This window comes from Chiloscyllium plagiosum, chromosome 33 (assembly GCF_004010195.1).
Source record: "Chiloscyllium plagiosum isolate BGI_BamShark_2017 chromosome 33, ASM401019v2, whole genome shotgun sequence".
In the NCBI taxonomy this organism is placed as follows: Eukaryota; Metazoa; Chordata; class Chondrichthyes; order Orectolobiformes; family Hemiscylliidae; genus Chiloscyllium; species Chiloscyllium plagiosum.
In genome coordinates this window covers 43,604,183-43,621,322 of record NC_057742.1, presented here as the reverse complement: position 1 = coordinate 43,621,322, position 17,140 = coordinate 43,604,183, and the positions used below count along the sequence as shown (strand labels likewise).

Here is a 17,140-nt window from a genome sequence, read left to right as displayed (position 1 = left end):
GCAATGTACATACAGAAATAAGCCATTCTTTATTACTTTACTGTGCTGATTTTGGACATTTATTGACTTTCATTTTAAATGAAAGCAAATGTACAATCCAACTTTTTTAAAGTTTTAAAGTCGTAAGTAACCTGACACTAGATTATAGTTTGAAATCACATACTTTCAGAGCACTGCCCCTTCATCAGGGGTGAACCTGTCTGAGGGGCAGTAGTTCAAAAGCTTGTGATCTCAAATAAACCTGTTTGAACTATGTCCTGATGTCATGCTACTTTTTGACCTTGTCCACCCTAGTCCAGTATCAGCACCTCTGTGCTATATTTCAGTTATTGTTGAGATTGATTTAAATCATATTTTCTGGGGAAAATATACCCTTGTACTACTTCGGACTAAATTGAGATGTAATCTTAGTGACTGAGCATTTTGTTATCTTGCATTTTGTCCCTTTATTTTACTTGCATTCCAAAAAAAAGGGGGTAGCATGGTGTCTGTTCAATGCTGCTACCTCTCCGCTCTAGGGACCTGGGTTCAATTCCAGCCTCATGGTGACTATGTGTGTGCATTCTCCCTGTGTCGTCTGGATTTCTCCGGGTGCTCTGGTTTCCTTCCACAATCTAAAGATGTGCAGATCAGCTGAATTGGTCATGCTATGTTATCCATAGTGTTCAGGGATGTGTAGGTCATGTGCATTAGTAAATGTACAGAAATAGGTCTGGGTAGGTTATCCTTCAGAAAGTTTGTGTGGACTTGGGCCAAAAGGCCTGTTTCCACACCATAAGGATTCTCTGAAAATGTAATGGCTGTTTACAGTGGCTATGATGTGTTCTTCTCTGTGCAATATGTATTTGAAATTTCAAAATTATCGTCATGGTGCCCTATTAGGTTATTTCTCAATTGAGTTTAAACTTCCCTTCCAAGTCCTCTTCAGAGTTTTATCCCAAATGTCCAGTCTTGGATTAACCTTCACTCCTTTCTTTAAGGTAATGTAGTTACACTATATACTTTTCTCAGCACTGAAGTATATATGCATCTGCAGTCAAGTATTTCACAGAACTGCTCTGTTCCAAAGCAACACGAATTCCTCCTGAGATATGGGTGTTTGCTTTTTATCGTTAATTCATTCATTCATACGTACACCTGATTCCAGAAATTAAGTACAGATTTTTTTCAATTCTTCATTTGCTTTCTGGGAGCAGGAGTTTTCGATTCTCTACTTTGTGAATTCTGAAAATTCTCAAGTAAACAAGTACCCTTAAGTTACTGAGGTTGCTATAATCATACAGCTCAAAAACACCCATTTGGTCCTCCTAACTATTCTAAAATAAATCATCAGGGCTACAGTTGTGACTTTTACATAGGTTCAATAACCAGCGTGGACATGAAGAGCCAAAAGACCACCTCCTGTGCTGGTAAGCCTGACTCTCCAATTAATAGTACTCTGCTAGGATCACTGCTTGGGCCATGACCATTTACACAATGATTTTAAAATTTGTTTTGATTGGGATGCCAAGTGTAAGGTACCCAAGTTTGATACCAAAGTGGTGAAGGACAAGGGCTGTAGAGAAGTATAGTATAGAGAACAGGGCGAAAGTGAGGACTGCAGATGCTGGAGATTAGTGGTGCTGGAAATGCACAGCAGCATCCGAGGAGGTAAGATGGAATGTAACCTTGTTGAATGGTCTCTAGTTACCTACCTGACTCAGTTCATCAACTTTACCTTTTGTACATAATTTTCTGAAGTAAACACTTTCATGCAAATTGTGGCTTTTTAGAAAAGTTTGAATTCAAAATTGTTTTTTAAAACCCTGGTTGTTATTTTCTCTCCTTCCTCACTTGAGGATAAACTAGCCTGCAGTCCTTATGCTTACCAGTATATAATGGTCCATCTACCAATTCTCTGGCACCTATTGTTACTTGGATATTTTGACAATTAAGGCAATCTCCACCATGTTTCCTTTTAGCAACTTGAGGTGGAAGTGATCTGGAGACATCATTTAGCCCATTGATTACACTAGGTTAACTCCATAATGTCTCTGCTTAAAATCTTGAGTCTTTGGCAGCTTTTAAAAAGGCCTTTTTTATGTGCCCTTGCAAATGTCCTACTTAGACATCCTTGCTCAAGGGCAAGAGGAACAACTTCAAACTGTCTGTCTTCCAGTTGTTACGTCATAGACTCCGATGTTCAGCACAGAAACAGGCCCTCTGGTCAAACTTGTCTATGCCAACCAGATATCCTAATCTAGTCCCATTTGTCAGCACTTGGCCCATATCCTTCTAAACCCTTCCTATTCATGTACCCATCCAGATGCCTTTTTAAATACTGCAATTGCACCAGAATCCAAAACCACCTCTAGTAGCTCATTCCATACATTCACCAACCTCTGTGAGGAAGAAATTGCCGCTTAGCTCCCTTTTTTTTTAATATCTTCCTCTCTTCCCCCTAAACTTATGCGCTTTAGTCCTCAGCTCCTCTACCCCTGAAAGAATACTTGTCTATTTATCCTATCCATGCCCCTTTATGATTTTTGTAAACTTCTAAGGTAACCTCAGCCTCCAATGCTCCAGGGAAAACAGCCCTAGCCTAATCAGCCTCTCCCTATATCTCCAACCCTGGCAACATCCTTGTAAACCTTTTTCTGAACCCTTTCAACATCCTTCTGATAGGGCACCAGAATTGCACAAATATTCCAACAGTGGCCTAACAGTACAACCGTAACCTGACCTCCCAACTCCTGTAATCAATACTCTGACCAAGAATGGAAAGCATACCAAACTCCTCCTTCACTATCCTATCAACCTGCAACTCTACGTTCAAGGAACTATGAACCTGCACTGCAACATCTTTTGTTCAGCAACACTCACGAGGATCTTAACATTTAAGTGTGTAAGTCATGCTCTGATTTTGCTTTTGCAAAATGCAGGACCTCCCATTTACCTGAATTAAACTCCATCTGCCCACTCCTCAGCTCAAAGGTCTATCTGATCAAGATCCCATTGTACACTGAGATAACCACCTTTGCTGTCCATATACACCTCTAATTTTATTGTCATCTGCAAGCTTACCAGCTGTATCTCTTATGCTCACATCCAGGTCATTATATAAATGACTAATAGTAGTGGATCCAGCACCAATCCTTGTGGTACACCACTGATTTCAGGCCTCCAGCTGAAAAGCAACCCTCCACCACTATCCTCTGTCTTCTACCTTTTTTTTTGAGCAAGTTCTGCATCCAAATGGCTAGATCTCACTTTATTCCATGAGATCCAACCTTGCTAACCAGTTTCCTAAGGGAAACCTTATCAAACACTTAATCAAGTCCTCATAAATCATGTCCACCACTCTGCCGTCATCAATCTTCTTTGTTACTTGTCAAAAAAAACTCAGTTGGTGAGACGTGATTTTCCTCTGCATGAATCATACTGACTATCCCTAATCAGTCCTTACCTTTTCCAAATATATGTAAATCCTGTCCCTCAGGATTCCCTCCTACTTGCCCACCACTGGCATCTAGCTCACCAGTCCATAGCTCCCTGGCTTGTCCTTACCACCTTTCTTTAAATAGTGGTGCCATGTTAGCCAACATCCAGTCTTCTGGCACTTGCCTCTGACTATCAATGATACAAATACCTGAGCAAGAGGCCAAGCAATCACTTCCCAGAGAATTCTAGGGTACACCTGATCAGGTCCTGGGAATTATCCACTTTAGTGCATTTTAAAGATATCCAGCACCCTCCCCTCTCATTGACATTTGTCCAAGCTCTCTTCCTGGTCATTCAGTTGTGCAAATACCATCACTACAAGTCTGGTCTTGGCTCTTTATGTACCATTTGGGAAATAATTTGTGCATTCCACCTGTGGGACAATGCTAATTCTATTTTTTTTTATCTGATGCCTTCCTGTATGAATCAAACTCTCCAATTATGTATCTTTTGTTTTACTTCCTTCACAAATTTAGAATCTATATTGCTGGTATCCATATAAACTATCATAATGCTTCCTCATACTTTTTGGTACTCCTTACCTGTTCGTTCTTTCTTCCTTGCTGGTCATAAATTATGACAAACCACACCCCCCCCCCCCCCCCCCCCAAAGCCAACTAAGTGTCTAGCCTCTATCCAGATTACTAATCTACCAGGCACTTCTGCCACCAGACTGCTTTTTCATAAATTCTCGACTGGTTTCCTTAAGCTAAGTTTAAATTTGGACTCATTTGGAGTTTACCACAAAATCTTCCTGGATTTTCACTTTCTTCCTTCCATTCATAGAATTTAAATTCTGCCCCTTTGTGCATTCAGCCAGTTTTGTTGCCCAGGGCATTTCCTGACTCCCTCCACTAACTAGCCCTCATGTACACCAGCCTTGTACTAACATTTGGTTGTTGATTTTTGATAAAAGGTCTTCACTGTCACTTGGCCCACACTGTTAGCTTACCTGTAAATGACTGGCATACACAGGTTGTCCAGGCTCTGCAATTGGTGCCAGGGAGTCAAGACATGTATTCTAACAATTTTAGTATCCAGTTGCCTGACCACCCTTTTTTTGCCATCCATAAAACATACAGCTCAAGAATAGGCCTTTCGGACCACCATGTCAGCAACAACCATTATGCCATTCTAAAATAATTCTATTCATCTACATATGAACCATATCCTTCTATTCCCTGCCTGTTCATGTTTGTCTAAGTGCCTCTGAAACACTCTCATTGTATCTGCTTCTACCACTTCCCCAGCACTATGTTGCAGGCACCTACAGCCCTTTTTTTTTTTTAAATTAAGTTTGCCTGGTACACTTTCCTTTAAACTTCCCCTCTCATTTAAATTGTGCCCCCTTATTTAAAATCTTTACAGCCTGGGGTGGTGGGGGATGCGGGGGAGTACATATTGTCACTCTCAAGTTTATATACTTCCATCAACTCACCCCTTGGCCTTTGCTGTAGTGAAAACAATCCAAGGTTTGTCTTCAGCTACTATCTTCCAATCCAGGGAACATCCTGGTCAATCTGTTCTGCATCCTCTCCAACACCTTTAACATCCATCCTGGTGTGGTGATCAGAATGGCACATGATATGCCAAATGTGGCTTACAGGTTTTGATACATATGCAACATGACTGGCTGGCTGACTTTTACACTCCGATACAACACACTTGCCTTCATTGGTTGGAAGCTGCCTTTTACCATCTTATCCACTCAGGTTGCCATTTAGGGTGCAAATCTATAACTCTCAAAGATCTCTCTGTACACCAATCTGCCCAGACATCCAGTAGGCTTCTCTCTCGCATTTGACCTTCCAAAATGCATTGCTCAGATTAAACCCTAGTTGTTTCTCTGCCTAGTCTTCCAGTTCTATATCCTGTTACATTCTTTGACTATCTTTCTCACTATCTACAACTCCATGAATTTGTCATCTGCAAACTTACTAATCAGACCAGCACACAACTGTGTATGTAGATATAAATCAACGGTCTGACCGCTGGACCTTGCAGAACACAACAGAGCACAGATCTTCAGTCTGAAAAACACCCCTTCGCAACTACCCTCTGTCTCCTTTGATTAAAGTTTATACCAATTTGCCAAGTCACCATGGAAGCCATGTTGCTTAGTCTTCTAGACCAGCCTATTCTGAGGGACTTTGTTAGTGCTTTAGTGAAGTCCATGCAAGGAATATCTACTGCCTTACCCTAAGCATTTATCATCTCTTCCTCTAAGCTCAATCAAATTTGAGACAAGAACTCTCAAGAGCCATGCTGACTATCCCTAATAATAAGTCTTTTTTTTTCCCCAATAGCAAGTAAATCCTTTCCTATGAAACTCCAATTTCCACATCGCTCATGTAAGGCTCACTGGCCTAAAACTTCCTCCATTATTAGTGTTGCCATTCTTAAAGGAACAACATTGACTGTTCTCAAGTTCTCTGGGACCTTACCTGTGACTAGAGGATACAAAGATCTTTATCAAGGTTCCAGCAATCTCTATCCAACGACCGGATACTGGAATAGATCACATCAGGTCCTGGAGGCTTATTGACATGGATGTTTTTCAAGACCTACAACACATCTTTAATATTGACATTCCCTTCTTAATCTTGCCCTCACCCATGTCCTTTTTTTTTTTTGAATACTTGTTTAAGGGCCTCCGCTCCTTCTGGCTTTGTGCAAACAGACCTATCCTTTCTCTAGTTACCGTCCTGCACCTATATTAAAATGCCATGAGATTCTCCTTTTTAATCCTACTTGCCCAAGTTTTTTCAAGGCCCCTCTTTTTTTTTAACCCTCCAAATTCCTTTTTAAACCTCTTCCTGCTTCCTTTTACATTGCTTAAGGCCTTTATTTGATTCTGACATTTTCTTTTTAACCGAGCGTTCGTTCAGTTTCTGTTCAGGGTTCTTGAATCTTGCAACCTTCATCCTTCACTTTTCACAGGAACATGCTGGTCCTGAACTCTGATTAAATCCACATGTCCTGTGGATTTACTGTCAAACTACTAACCATAAGTTCCTGCCTAATATTATAATTGGCTTCCTCCAATTTAGCACTTGAACCTGAGGGCTGGTCTTTACCCATAACAACCATTTAAAACTTGGAAATTATGATAACAGTTCCCAAAATGCTACCTCACTGAAACTTTGTTCAGCCTAGCCAGGCTCATTCTCCAATACCAGGTCTATATGCCCCCTTCCCCTAGTCGGACTGTCTACATATTTATCAAAAGTACCTCTGAAGTTCTTTCCCCATCTGAGCCCTGGGCACAAAGGGAGTAAGTGAGGACCGAGATCAGAGTCGAGAGTGTGATGCTGGAAAAGCACAGCAGGTCAGGCAGCAGCCGAGGAACAGAAGAATCGTCACTTTGGGCATGAGCCCTTCATCCAGAAGGAGGCTTGTGGGTCTGGGGCTGAGATAAATTTGGGGAGGAGGGGAAGGTAGCTGAGAATGCAATAGGTAGATGAAGATGATAGGTTGGGAGAGAGATGGAGTGGCTAGATGGGAACAACGATGGACAGGTCAACAAGACAGTGTTGCTTTGGAGGCTTAGGACTTGGATAAGGTGGGAGGCAGGGAAATGAGATAACTGAGATGAAATCCACATTAATCCTGTGTGGTTGCAGGGTCCCAAGGCAGAAGATGAGGCATTCTTCCTCTAGGCATCAGATGGTTAGGGTTTGGTGATGTTGGAGGCTCAGGACCTGCATGTCCTTGGGGAGTTGAAATGTTCAGCCACTGGACGGTGGGGTTGGTTGGTGCAGTTGTCCCAGATATGTTGCATTGGGAGGGATTGTTTCAGAGAACAAAGACCACACCCAAGGTTCTCACCCTCCACCCCACCAACCTCCATATACATCTCACAATCCTCCATCACCTATAAACAGGTCCCACCATGAGGAATAATATTTCCCTCCCCACCCCCTATCAGTGTTTTGGAGACTATTCCCTCTCTGACTCCCTTGTCAGATCCACACCCCACTCATGGCACCTTCCATTGCCAAGTGCAAAACCTGCACCCACATGTTTTCTACCCCCACCCTTTCCCTTGTCCAAAGCCCCAAAAGATCCAAGGATCCTTCCATATCTTCCAAGAAATTTACTTGTACCTCCATAAATATCATCTACTAGAACATGGAGCAGTACAGGCCCTTTGCCCCTTTAACAGTGTGCCAACCTGTGGAACCAGTCTGAAGCCTATCTATCTTACTCTATTCCATCTTCATCCATATGCTTATCCAGTGACCGTTTTAATGCCCTTCACCTTTGCGAGTCTCTACTGTTGCAGGCAGTGCATTCCACGCCCTACTATCTAAGAAACTACTTCTGATATCTGTCCTGTCTCAACCACCCCTCAGTTTAAAGCTATGTCCCCTCGTGCAGGCCATCACCATCTGAGGGAAAAGGCTCACTGTCCACCCTATCTCACCCACTGATTGTCTTACCTGTCTCAATTAAGTCACCTCTCAACCTTTTTCTCTCTAATGAAAACAGCCTCCAATCCCTCTGCCTTTCCTCGTAAAACCTTCCCTCCATACCAGGCAACATCCTAGTAAATCTCCTGTGAATCCTTTCCAAAGCTTCCACATCTTTCCAATAATGTAGTGACCAGAACTCTATGCAGTGCTCCAAATGTGGCTGCACCAGTTTTGTACCCATGCAGCATGATCTCATTGCTCAAACTCCATCTCTCTCTACCAATAAAAGCAAACACACCCGTATGCCTCCTTAACAAACCTATCAACCTGGGTGGCAACTTTCAGGGATCTAAGTGCATTGACGCCAAGATCTCTCTGCTCATCTACACTATCAAGAATCTTACCATTAGTCCAGTACTCTGCATTTCTGTTGCTCCTCCCAAGATGAGGAGCAACTCTGCAGCTTATCTATGTCTCTCTGTAATCCTTCAGCACAATCCACAACTCCACCAACCTTGTCCTCTGCAGTCTTACTAACCCATCCTTCCACACATTTGTCCAGGTCCATATAAAAATGGCAAACAGCAGTGCCCGCAGAACAGATCTTCGCAGTACACTACTAGTAGCTGAACTCTGGGATGAACATTTCCCATCAACCATCACCCTCTGTCATCTTTCAAAGAGCCAACTTCTGATCCAAACCACTCAATCTCATGCGTCTGTATTTTCTACAATAGCCTACTGTAGGGAACCTTATCAAGCGCCTTACTGAAAACCTTATACGCCAACTGTTTTATCCTCATTCACCTGTTTGGTCACCCTCTCCAAGAACTCCATTAGGTTTGTAAGGCACAACCATGTTGACTATGCCCTAATCAATTTATTCCTCTCTAGATAATTAAATCCTATCTCTTACAACCTTTTCCAACACTTTACCCACAACCAAAGTAAGGCTTACTGGTCTGTAATTACCAGGGTTGTCTCTACTCCTCTCCTTGAATAAGGGGACAAAACTTGCTATCCTCCACTCTTCTGGCATTATTACTGTAGACAGTGACAAGATAAAGATCAAAGCCAAAGGCTCTGCAATCTCCTCCCTAGCTTCCCAGAGAATCCTAATATAAATCCCATCCGGCCCTGGGAACATATCTATCTTCACACTTACAGCATTGCTAACACTGCCGCCTTGTGAACCTCAATCCTGTCTACTCTGGTAGCCTGTATCTCATGCTCCTCGACAACATTGTCTCTTTTTTTTCCCAGCGTGAATACTCACAAAATTCACTTTCACACTTTCCTATTTCCTCTGACTCCACACACAACTTCTTACTACTGCCCTTGATTGGCTCTAATTATTCGAGTCATTCTTTTTATTCCTGATATACCGAAAGAAAGCTGTAGGATTGTTCTTGATCTGATTTTCCGATGACTTCTCATGTCCCCTCCTGGCTCCTCCTTGGCTCTCTCTTTAGGTCGTTCCTGGCTAACTTGTAACTCTCAAGCATCCTAACTGAGCCTTCAAGTCTTATCCAAATAAGACTCCTTCTTAGTCGTGACAACTTCTTTAGTAAACAAAGGCTCTCACTTGACCACTTTCTGCCTGACAGGTACATACCTATCAAGGACATGCAGTAGCTGTTCCTTGACTGAGCTGCACACGTCAATTGTACCTATCCCCTCCAGTTTCTTTCCCCATCCTAAATCTTGCCTAATTGCATCATCATTGCCTTCCCCCAGCACTAACTCCTGCCTTGCTGTATATGCCTATCCCTTTCCATTGCTAAAGTCAACATCTCCAAATTGTGGCCACTATCTTCAAAGTACTCACCAAATTTAACATCTGGCTAGATTTGTTACCCAGTACCAAATCCCATGTGGCCTCTCCTCTTGTTGTCTTGTCTACATGCTGTGTAAGGAAACAATTCTGCACACATTGGACAAAAATTGACCCATCTAAAGTATTCAAACTTTAGTTTTTCCAATCAATATTTGGAAAGTTAAAGGCATCTATCCTGTTACACTCGCTCCAATCCAGAATCATCTTTGCTATCCTTTCTTTTACATCTCCAACTATTGGTAGGTTTATAGAAAACTCCCAACAGGGTGACATCTCATTTCTAACCTCGGTCCATACTATCTCTAAGGAGTCCTCAGATGTCCTTTCTGCTGCCATAATACTGTGCTTTGACTAACAATGCCACACCTCTCCCTCTTTTACCATCTTCCCTGTTCTTGCTGAAACATCTAAATCTCCGAACCTGCAACAACCATCGCCGTCCCTGCTCTATCCATATTGCTGAAATGGCCACCACATCAAAGTCCCAGGTACCGACCCAAGTTCACCCACCTAATTCTGGATGTTCCTGATGTTGAAGTAGATGCACTTCAAACCACTTTCCAGTGAACTCCTGTAACCTTGAAACCTTATTTCTGACCCCTCCACTCAACCTCCTGGACATGGAAACTACAATTTTAGGTTCCCATCCCCCTGTTGAATTAGTTCAAATTCATGAAGAGCATTAGCAAATCCCCCTCCCAGGATATTGGTACTCTTAGTTCAGGTGTAAACCAGCCTGTTGTAGAGAATGAGCTCCTATTATCCAGATGTCCGAACCCACCTTCCTTGCACCATCTCTGTAGCCATGTGTTCAACTCCTCCCTATTCCTCTACTCGCTAGCACGTAGCACGGGCGACAAACCAGAGAGATAACTATTTGTTCTAGCACTAAGCTTCCATCCTAGCTGCCTGAATTTCCACCTTAAAACTCACCTTATCACAGTCCTAAACCTCTAACTCGGCATTGTCCATTGTCTTCCCATCTGCCTATCTATCACCTTCCCCCATATTCATCTACCTATTGCATTTTCAGCTACCTTCCCCCTCCCATTTATCTCTCAGCCCCACAGTCCACAAGTTGCATTCTGGATGAAGGGCTTATGCCCAAACTGTCGATGCTGCTTGACCTGCTGTGCTTTTCCAGCACCACACCCTTGATACTAAGGAGTCCCAGTCATTATGGGGTAGTTAGGAGCATGCAGGAGAACAAATGTTCTTTACAGCTGCCGACATATCTGTTCCTCTATTCCTACGGCCCATTCAGAAGCCTGTTACTGTAACATGATCATAATGTGTGGACCTTTCTTATTCCTGAATGTGTCATCCATGATATCATCATGGTGCAGCTGTGACATTATCCTTAATCATTGACACAACTCCCCCATCCATTTTACATTCCTCCATGCCTGATATATTGCAAGTCTTGCCTTTCTGTGTAAAGAAACCATTCTGCACGCATTGGACAAAAATTGACCCATCTAAAGTATTCAAACTTTAGTTTTTCCAATCAATATTTGGAAAGTTAAAGGCATCTATCCTGTTACACTCGCTCCAATCCAGAATCATCTTTGCTATCCTTTCTTTTACATCTCCAACTATTGGGAGGTTTATAGAAAGGTGGAAAGTGGTTTGAAGTGCATCTACTTCAACATCAGGAACATCCAGAATTAGGTGGGTGAACTTGGGTCGGTACCTGAGACTTTGATGTGGTGGCCATTTCAGCAATATGGAAGCTTCCTGTAATCTAAAATATCAGTTCCATGTACTGATCCAAGCATTCAGCTCATTTGCCTTCCCCATTTACACCTTTTCATTAAAATAAATACACTTAAGACCACCAGTCCAGCTATCTTCTTTGACCTGGCAGGAAGCTGGAAGAACACAGCAAGCCAGGTAGTATCAGTAGGTGCAGAAGCTGACATTTCAGGTGTAACCCTTCAGGACTGGGGTGGGTGTGGGGGAGCTGCAGCTAGAGAGGTGGGGGCAGGGTGATCAAGTGGGAATAAGTGAAGACCAGTAAAGGGTACAACCTGGTTAGGGGTTGGGGAGGGAGGTTATTTGAAATCTGAGAACTCTGGGCTGAGGGTGCCCAGGTGGAAGATAGGGTGGTGTTCTTGCAATAGGCGCTGAGGTTTGTTTTGGCAATGGAGGACGCCAAGGATGGTCATGTCAGAAAGGAAGTGATTGGGGGAATTGAAATGGGCATTGACTGGGGGGTCCAGTTGGCCCCTGTGGACCCAGCTGCAATGCTTGGTGAGCTGTTCCCTAAGGTTACATTTGGTCTCCCTGATGTAGAGAAGAGCACTTTGGGAGCACCTGATGCAGTAAACTAGGTTAGAGCGTGAACTGCTGTCTCACCTGGAAGGACTGTTTGGGGCCCTGGATCGAGGTGAGGGGGATGGTGTACTGGCAGGTTTTGCTTTTTGTAGGGGAAGGTACCTGGGAGTTTGTGAACCAAGGACTGCTGGAGGGAACTGTTTTGGGGTTAATGAAAGTGTATTGAGGATGACGTTGGATGTGGAGACCAGGGTGGTTTGGAAGGTGAGGACAAAGGGGCACTCTTCCCTCCTTGGTTTAGAGTGGTGGAACAGGGAATGTAGGTGGTACAGCGGAGGGTTGTCTGGATGACAGAGGAAGAAAAAGTGCATTGTTCAAAATAGGTGGGCATGTGGGATGCTCACCAGTGAAATGTTTGAGGTTGAGAAAGGAGAGGGAGGTATCCGAGATTGACCAAGTGAATTTGAGGACTGGATGGAAGTTGTGGGTGAAGGTGATGAGCTGCCCCAGTTACTCTTATGTAACGGCACAAGAGTTGGGGTACAGTACTGAAACTGAAATTTAAAGGAAAAGTTGAGGGTGAGGACCAGTTCAGCAAGGTGGAGGTTATTGGTGGAGGGGGACTGGATGGGACTATTCCACAGGAAGACGTGGAGAGCCTGGAGGCCATCCTTGAGGGATATGATGTGTAGAAGAACTGCACATCCATAGTGAAGAGAAAGCGGTGTGGGCAGGAAACTGGCCTCACCCTGCCTGTTCTTAGAATTGTTTGACTTAACCTTCAAATACTGATTGACTGACTGCTTTGGATTCTTCTCCTCCTTCTTTCCCCACCACCACCACACTGGTTTCACCTTAAGTTGAACTAACAAACCTCCTCTCTCTATCCGAGGGTGCTTGTGAGAAGCAGCAGAGGAGGATTCTGGGAGAAATTAGCTCAGTTCCCACAACTGAGAAGGGATAATGTACAGCACTGGTGCTCAACAGGAAGAGCATCCAGGAGGACAGTAGTGAAGATATGGAGGAAGACTTTGGAAGATTTCTTCCTACTAGCAGGATGAAAAAAAAAAGGCAAGATCTAGTAGGAATAGCCATTTTGGAGAGGGGCAAGGAGTTTGAGGCACTGCTTTTGAAGTCAGTGATCACAACGATCCAGACATCTGAATCTCTCTCCTACACTTAATGTTTAGTCCTGCAGTCAACTATATTACCTGATTTCTGACCTCATTAGTGCAAGAAGTGAGTCTTGGTATGCAAGTGCATAAGTAGTGTTATGGGTAAACAAAGCTATAAAGGGGGATTTGAATACTCCTGTGGCAAAGGTGCAGAATACAAAAGTAGGCATATAATGATGAAACTACATAAGACTACAACTGGAGTATTGTGTGCAGTTTTGGTCATCATATTATAGGAAGGACGTAATTGCTGTGGAGAGAAGATTTACTAGAATGTTGCCAAGACTTGAGAATTGCAGCTTTGAGGAGAGATTGGGATTGTTTTCCTTGAAACAGAAGGATGAGGGGTGACGTGATTGAGGTGTGCATATCTAAGTAGACAAGAACCTGTTTCCCTTGACCGTTCAAAAACCAAAAGTCAGATTCCAGCTAAGTAGCAGAGGATTTAAAGGGGACTGCATTTTTAGTGATGAGTGTATGCAATTTACTGCCTGAGTTGAAGCAGAGACCATAAATACTTTCAATAAGTACCTGGATCAGCACCTCATGCTATAAACTGCAATATAAAGTAAGATTGAATTTGAGGTTGTCCAAGTGTCTTTGGGTTAGTGTGGATAAGTTGGGATGAATTGCTTCCTTCTGTGTTGTATCATTTCAATGGATCTTTAGTTCCTTTTATGCTTCTCAGTGAGTCCAACTGATCCATGAGGTGTGAACAAAGCTGGACACTGACACATTTCCTGCAGATATTGTCAGGGCACTTGACTTCTCCCTGATCTCCCACGTCTGTCAGTACACCATTCATGATTTGCTTACTACAACCTCTAGTAACTGTTGGAGTTTAAAAAAAACACCTCACCTGTGGCATAACTCTGCTGTCCTTCCTCAGTGAAGCCAGACACTTTAAAGCATGCACTTTGACTTCAAAAGCAGTGCCTCAAACTCCTTGCCCCTCTCCAAAATGGCTATTCCTACTAGATCTTTCCTTTTTTTTGCATCCTGCTAGTAGGAAGAAATCTTCCAAAGTCTTCCTCCATATCTTCACTACTGTCCTCCTGGATGCTCTTCCTGTTGAGCACCAGTGCTGTACATTATCCCTTCTGAGTTGTGGGAACTGAGCTAATTTCTCCCAGAATCCTCCTCTGCTGCTTCTCACAAGCACCCTCGGATAGAGAGAAAAAGTTTAACTTGATGGATGAGGGGTATAAAATCAAGGTATTGCTTGCAAGATGACAGGGAATGATAATTGTTTGGGTAAAATGAACCACTAGGTGCATGAATGGCATAGTGAATGTGATGTTGTGGTGCCTAAATTGATGTTGGATGGGTTGTTTCACTTTTAAATTTTATGGTAATACCAACCTTATTGGTTTGGTAGGGTGTTTGAGGCTCCACCACATTGCTATTTTTCTGAAGTCATATGTAAGCCAAACGAAGAATGGATGCCAGGCAGATTTTGTTTTTGCCTAAGGCCATTCGTGAAATACATGAGTTTACACAACAACAAACTATAGTTTTTATGGTCACTATTACTGAAACTAGTTGTTAATTCCAGACTTTTTGTCAAGTCTTTTAATCCAGTGTACCAGCTGCAATTTATTAACTACTCTCTCACCTTTTTAAGCCTGTTGATTACCCATCCTGTGTCATTAACCCTTGTCATTATTGTAGCACAGCTAGGCTGTGAGAGAAACATATCCTTTGCCAATGGCATTACTATTGCTGAATTCACCAACTTGGGAGATTACAATTGACTAGAAGCACAACTGGGCCAGCTATTTTGGCTACTGAAGTACTTTTTAAAAAAAACTAAGACTGATTGATTAGCTAAAAAATCTGTAGATTAATTCTACTCTCCTCCCACCTTCTGTGTTGGAAATGGACATCAGGAATGAAATGGAATACCGGAATACCAAAATACCTAAATGTGAACCCCTGTCTGAATAAAACAGGCCACTTAATTGGCACTACTCCACCACGACATTATATATGCTCTTGCTTTCTCATCCCCCAAAAATGCATCAGCATGACTATATCTACAAGATGCTTTGTCGTAAGTTACTAAGGCTTTTTAAATAGTACTTTTTTAAATAGAAGAAATTCTTCTACCACATAGAAGGATGAGGGTAGGTTCTTGGGGACACCACCTAAAGTTCTCCAAACCCCATGCTACCCTGATTTAGAACTAAGTCTCTGTTCCTTTTACTGTTATTTGATCAAAACCCTGGAACTTGCCTGCACTGCAATTGTTCAAGGTTGATAGCTGGCTGCCACCATTCAGGGGCTATTGAGGATGGGCAACAAGTGGCTATTGTCCTGTCATGAAAGGTTCTAGTAACCAGAAAGTGTTGGAGTACCAACCATTCAAATTGGCAGAGAAACTGACATTATTGTTTAGACAAAACAAATAGAAATTCATACATTAGCTGAAATGATTTATGCTAAACCTTTGGGAGCAGTCTGTTTCATTGCAGAACATGAGTTGACATTAGAATCTTCGGTGCAAGCCTGTGAATTTGTGGTATGAAAATTCAGTTATGCAAAAAAAACCTGAAATGACAATCCTTTTTTTCCTCAAGATCCAGATCCCAAGTTGGATATTGATGAAGTTAACAAACAATTCATGGAACAAAGTGAAGAACTATATGACTCTTTAATGAATTGTCACTGGCAACCCCTGGATACAATCACATCAGAGATTCCCACTGCAGTATGAAGTAATTGAGAAATGCTATTTCAATTTCTGTATGTTGAGCAGATTGACCTTGTGTCTTTCAAAATATATTGAAAATAAACTGCAGTAAAATTTTGTTTTTTTTAAACCTTGACATGCCCTACTAAATCTATTTCCAATGTACATGTATTTACTTCCTGTCTTTTTTTAAAAAAAGTAATTCCATTTGATCATAAAACAAATGGCAAAATGTGTTTTGAGGAAAAAGTCAAGTTTTTTGCTGCTAACATCTATCAGAAATAGAATAGAAGGTTTTATCTATAGAGAATGGTTCCATACTACACTCAATAGTCCTTTTTAATTGTAAAGGCTATGGCTTATTCATTTTTTTGATTGTGAACCAGTTAAAATGAAAAGTTGTTTTTTTTTTTTTTTTTAGAAAAACTAAAGATCAGTGGAGGACTGTTGCATGTTTCAAACCAAGTAAACTGACCATCATTGCCAGCATAGCTTACATTGCTGCTTTTTCAAGCAGCTGCCACTTAGAAATTTGTGTGTATGGAGACTTTGTTTGTACAAACAATCTGTTTTAGTCTAGACTAGTGATCAGTTATTAATGATGACCAAATCTTCTGCCAACAACCTGAGTGGCTTAGCTGTGTAGATTTTTTTAAGAAAACCACAACAAAAGAACTGTAGATGCTGGCAATCTGAAATTGCTGGAAAATTGCAGGAGCTCTGGCAGTCTCAATGGAGAGAAGTGTTATGTTTTGGATGTAGTGACTGAACACTGAACAAGTTAGAGAGAAGCCATCAGCTCTCCACACTTGGCAGTAAAACCAACTTTTAAGCTTGAAGGATGATTACAGAAATTGAAGTGAAGAAACCTCCAGTTAAAGCCTCCGAACAAAAGAAGCATAGTCACTATAGCACAAATCTTCTCAGTAGGTCCTGTAAACTTTCTAGTCTTCCCCTTTGGCCATAATACATTCCCAAAAAATGTTATGGAGGAGTTCAAGGGTTTGGAGTTTTATAACCACTGGCAAATGATGAGCGATTTGATTCGAGGCCCTTCGGCCCAACAGGTCCACACCAACCTTTCAAAGAGCAACCCACCCAGACCATTCCCCTACGTTTACCCTTTCACCTAATGCTACGGGTAATTTAGCATAGCCCATTCCCCTAACTTGCACTTTTTTTTTTGGACTATGGGAGGAAATAGGAGCACCTAGAGGAAACCCACCCAGATACTGGGGGAATGTGCAAACTCCACACAGACAGT

At 42.2% G+C, this 17,140-nt stretch overlaps 1 protein-coding gene across 2 annotated transcripts in view; it reads left to right on the top strand.

Moving 5' to 3' along the window:
* The window catches only part of LOC122540051 (tRNA selenocysteine 1-associated protein 1-like), a 67,320-nt gene extending 51,031 nt beyond the window's left edge, over positions 1 to 16,289 (top strand). For both annotated transcript variants that reach the window (XM_043675385.1, XM_043675384.1), the window contains one exon: positions 15,764 to 16,289. In XM_043675385.1, coding sequence (XP_043531320.1) covers positions 15,764 to 15,841 — 78 coding nt within the window. In that variant the 3' untranslated portion in view covers positions 15,842 to 16,289. The remainder of the gene's footprint in view (positions 1 to 15,763) is intronic.
* The last annotated feature ends 851 nt before the right edge of the window (positions 16,290 to 17,140 follow it).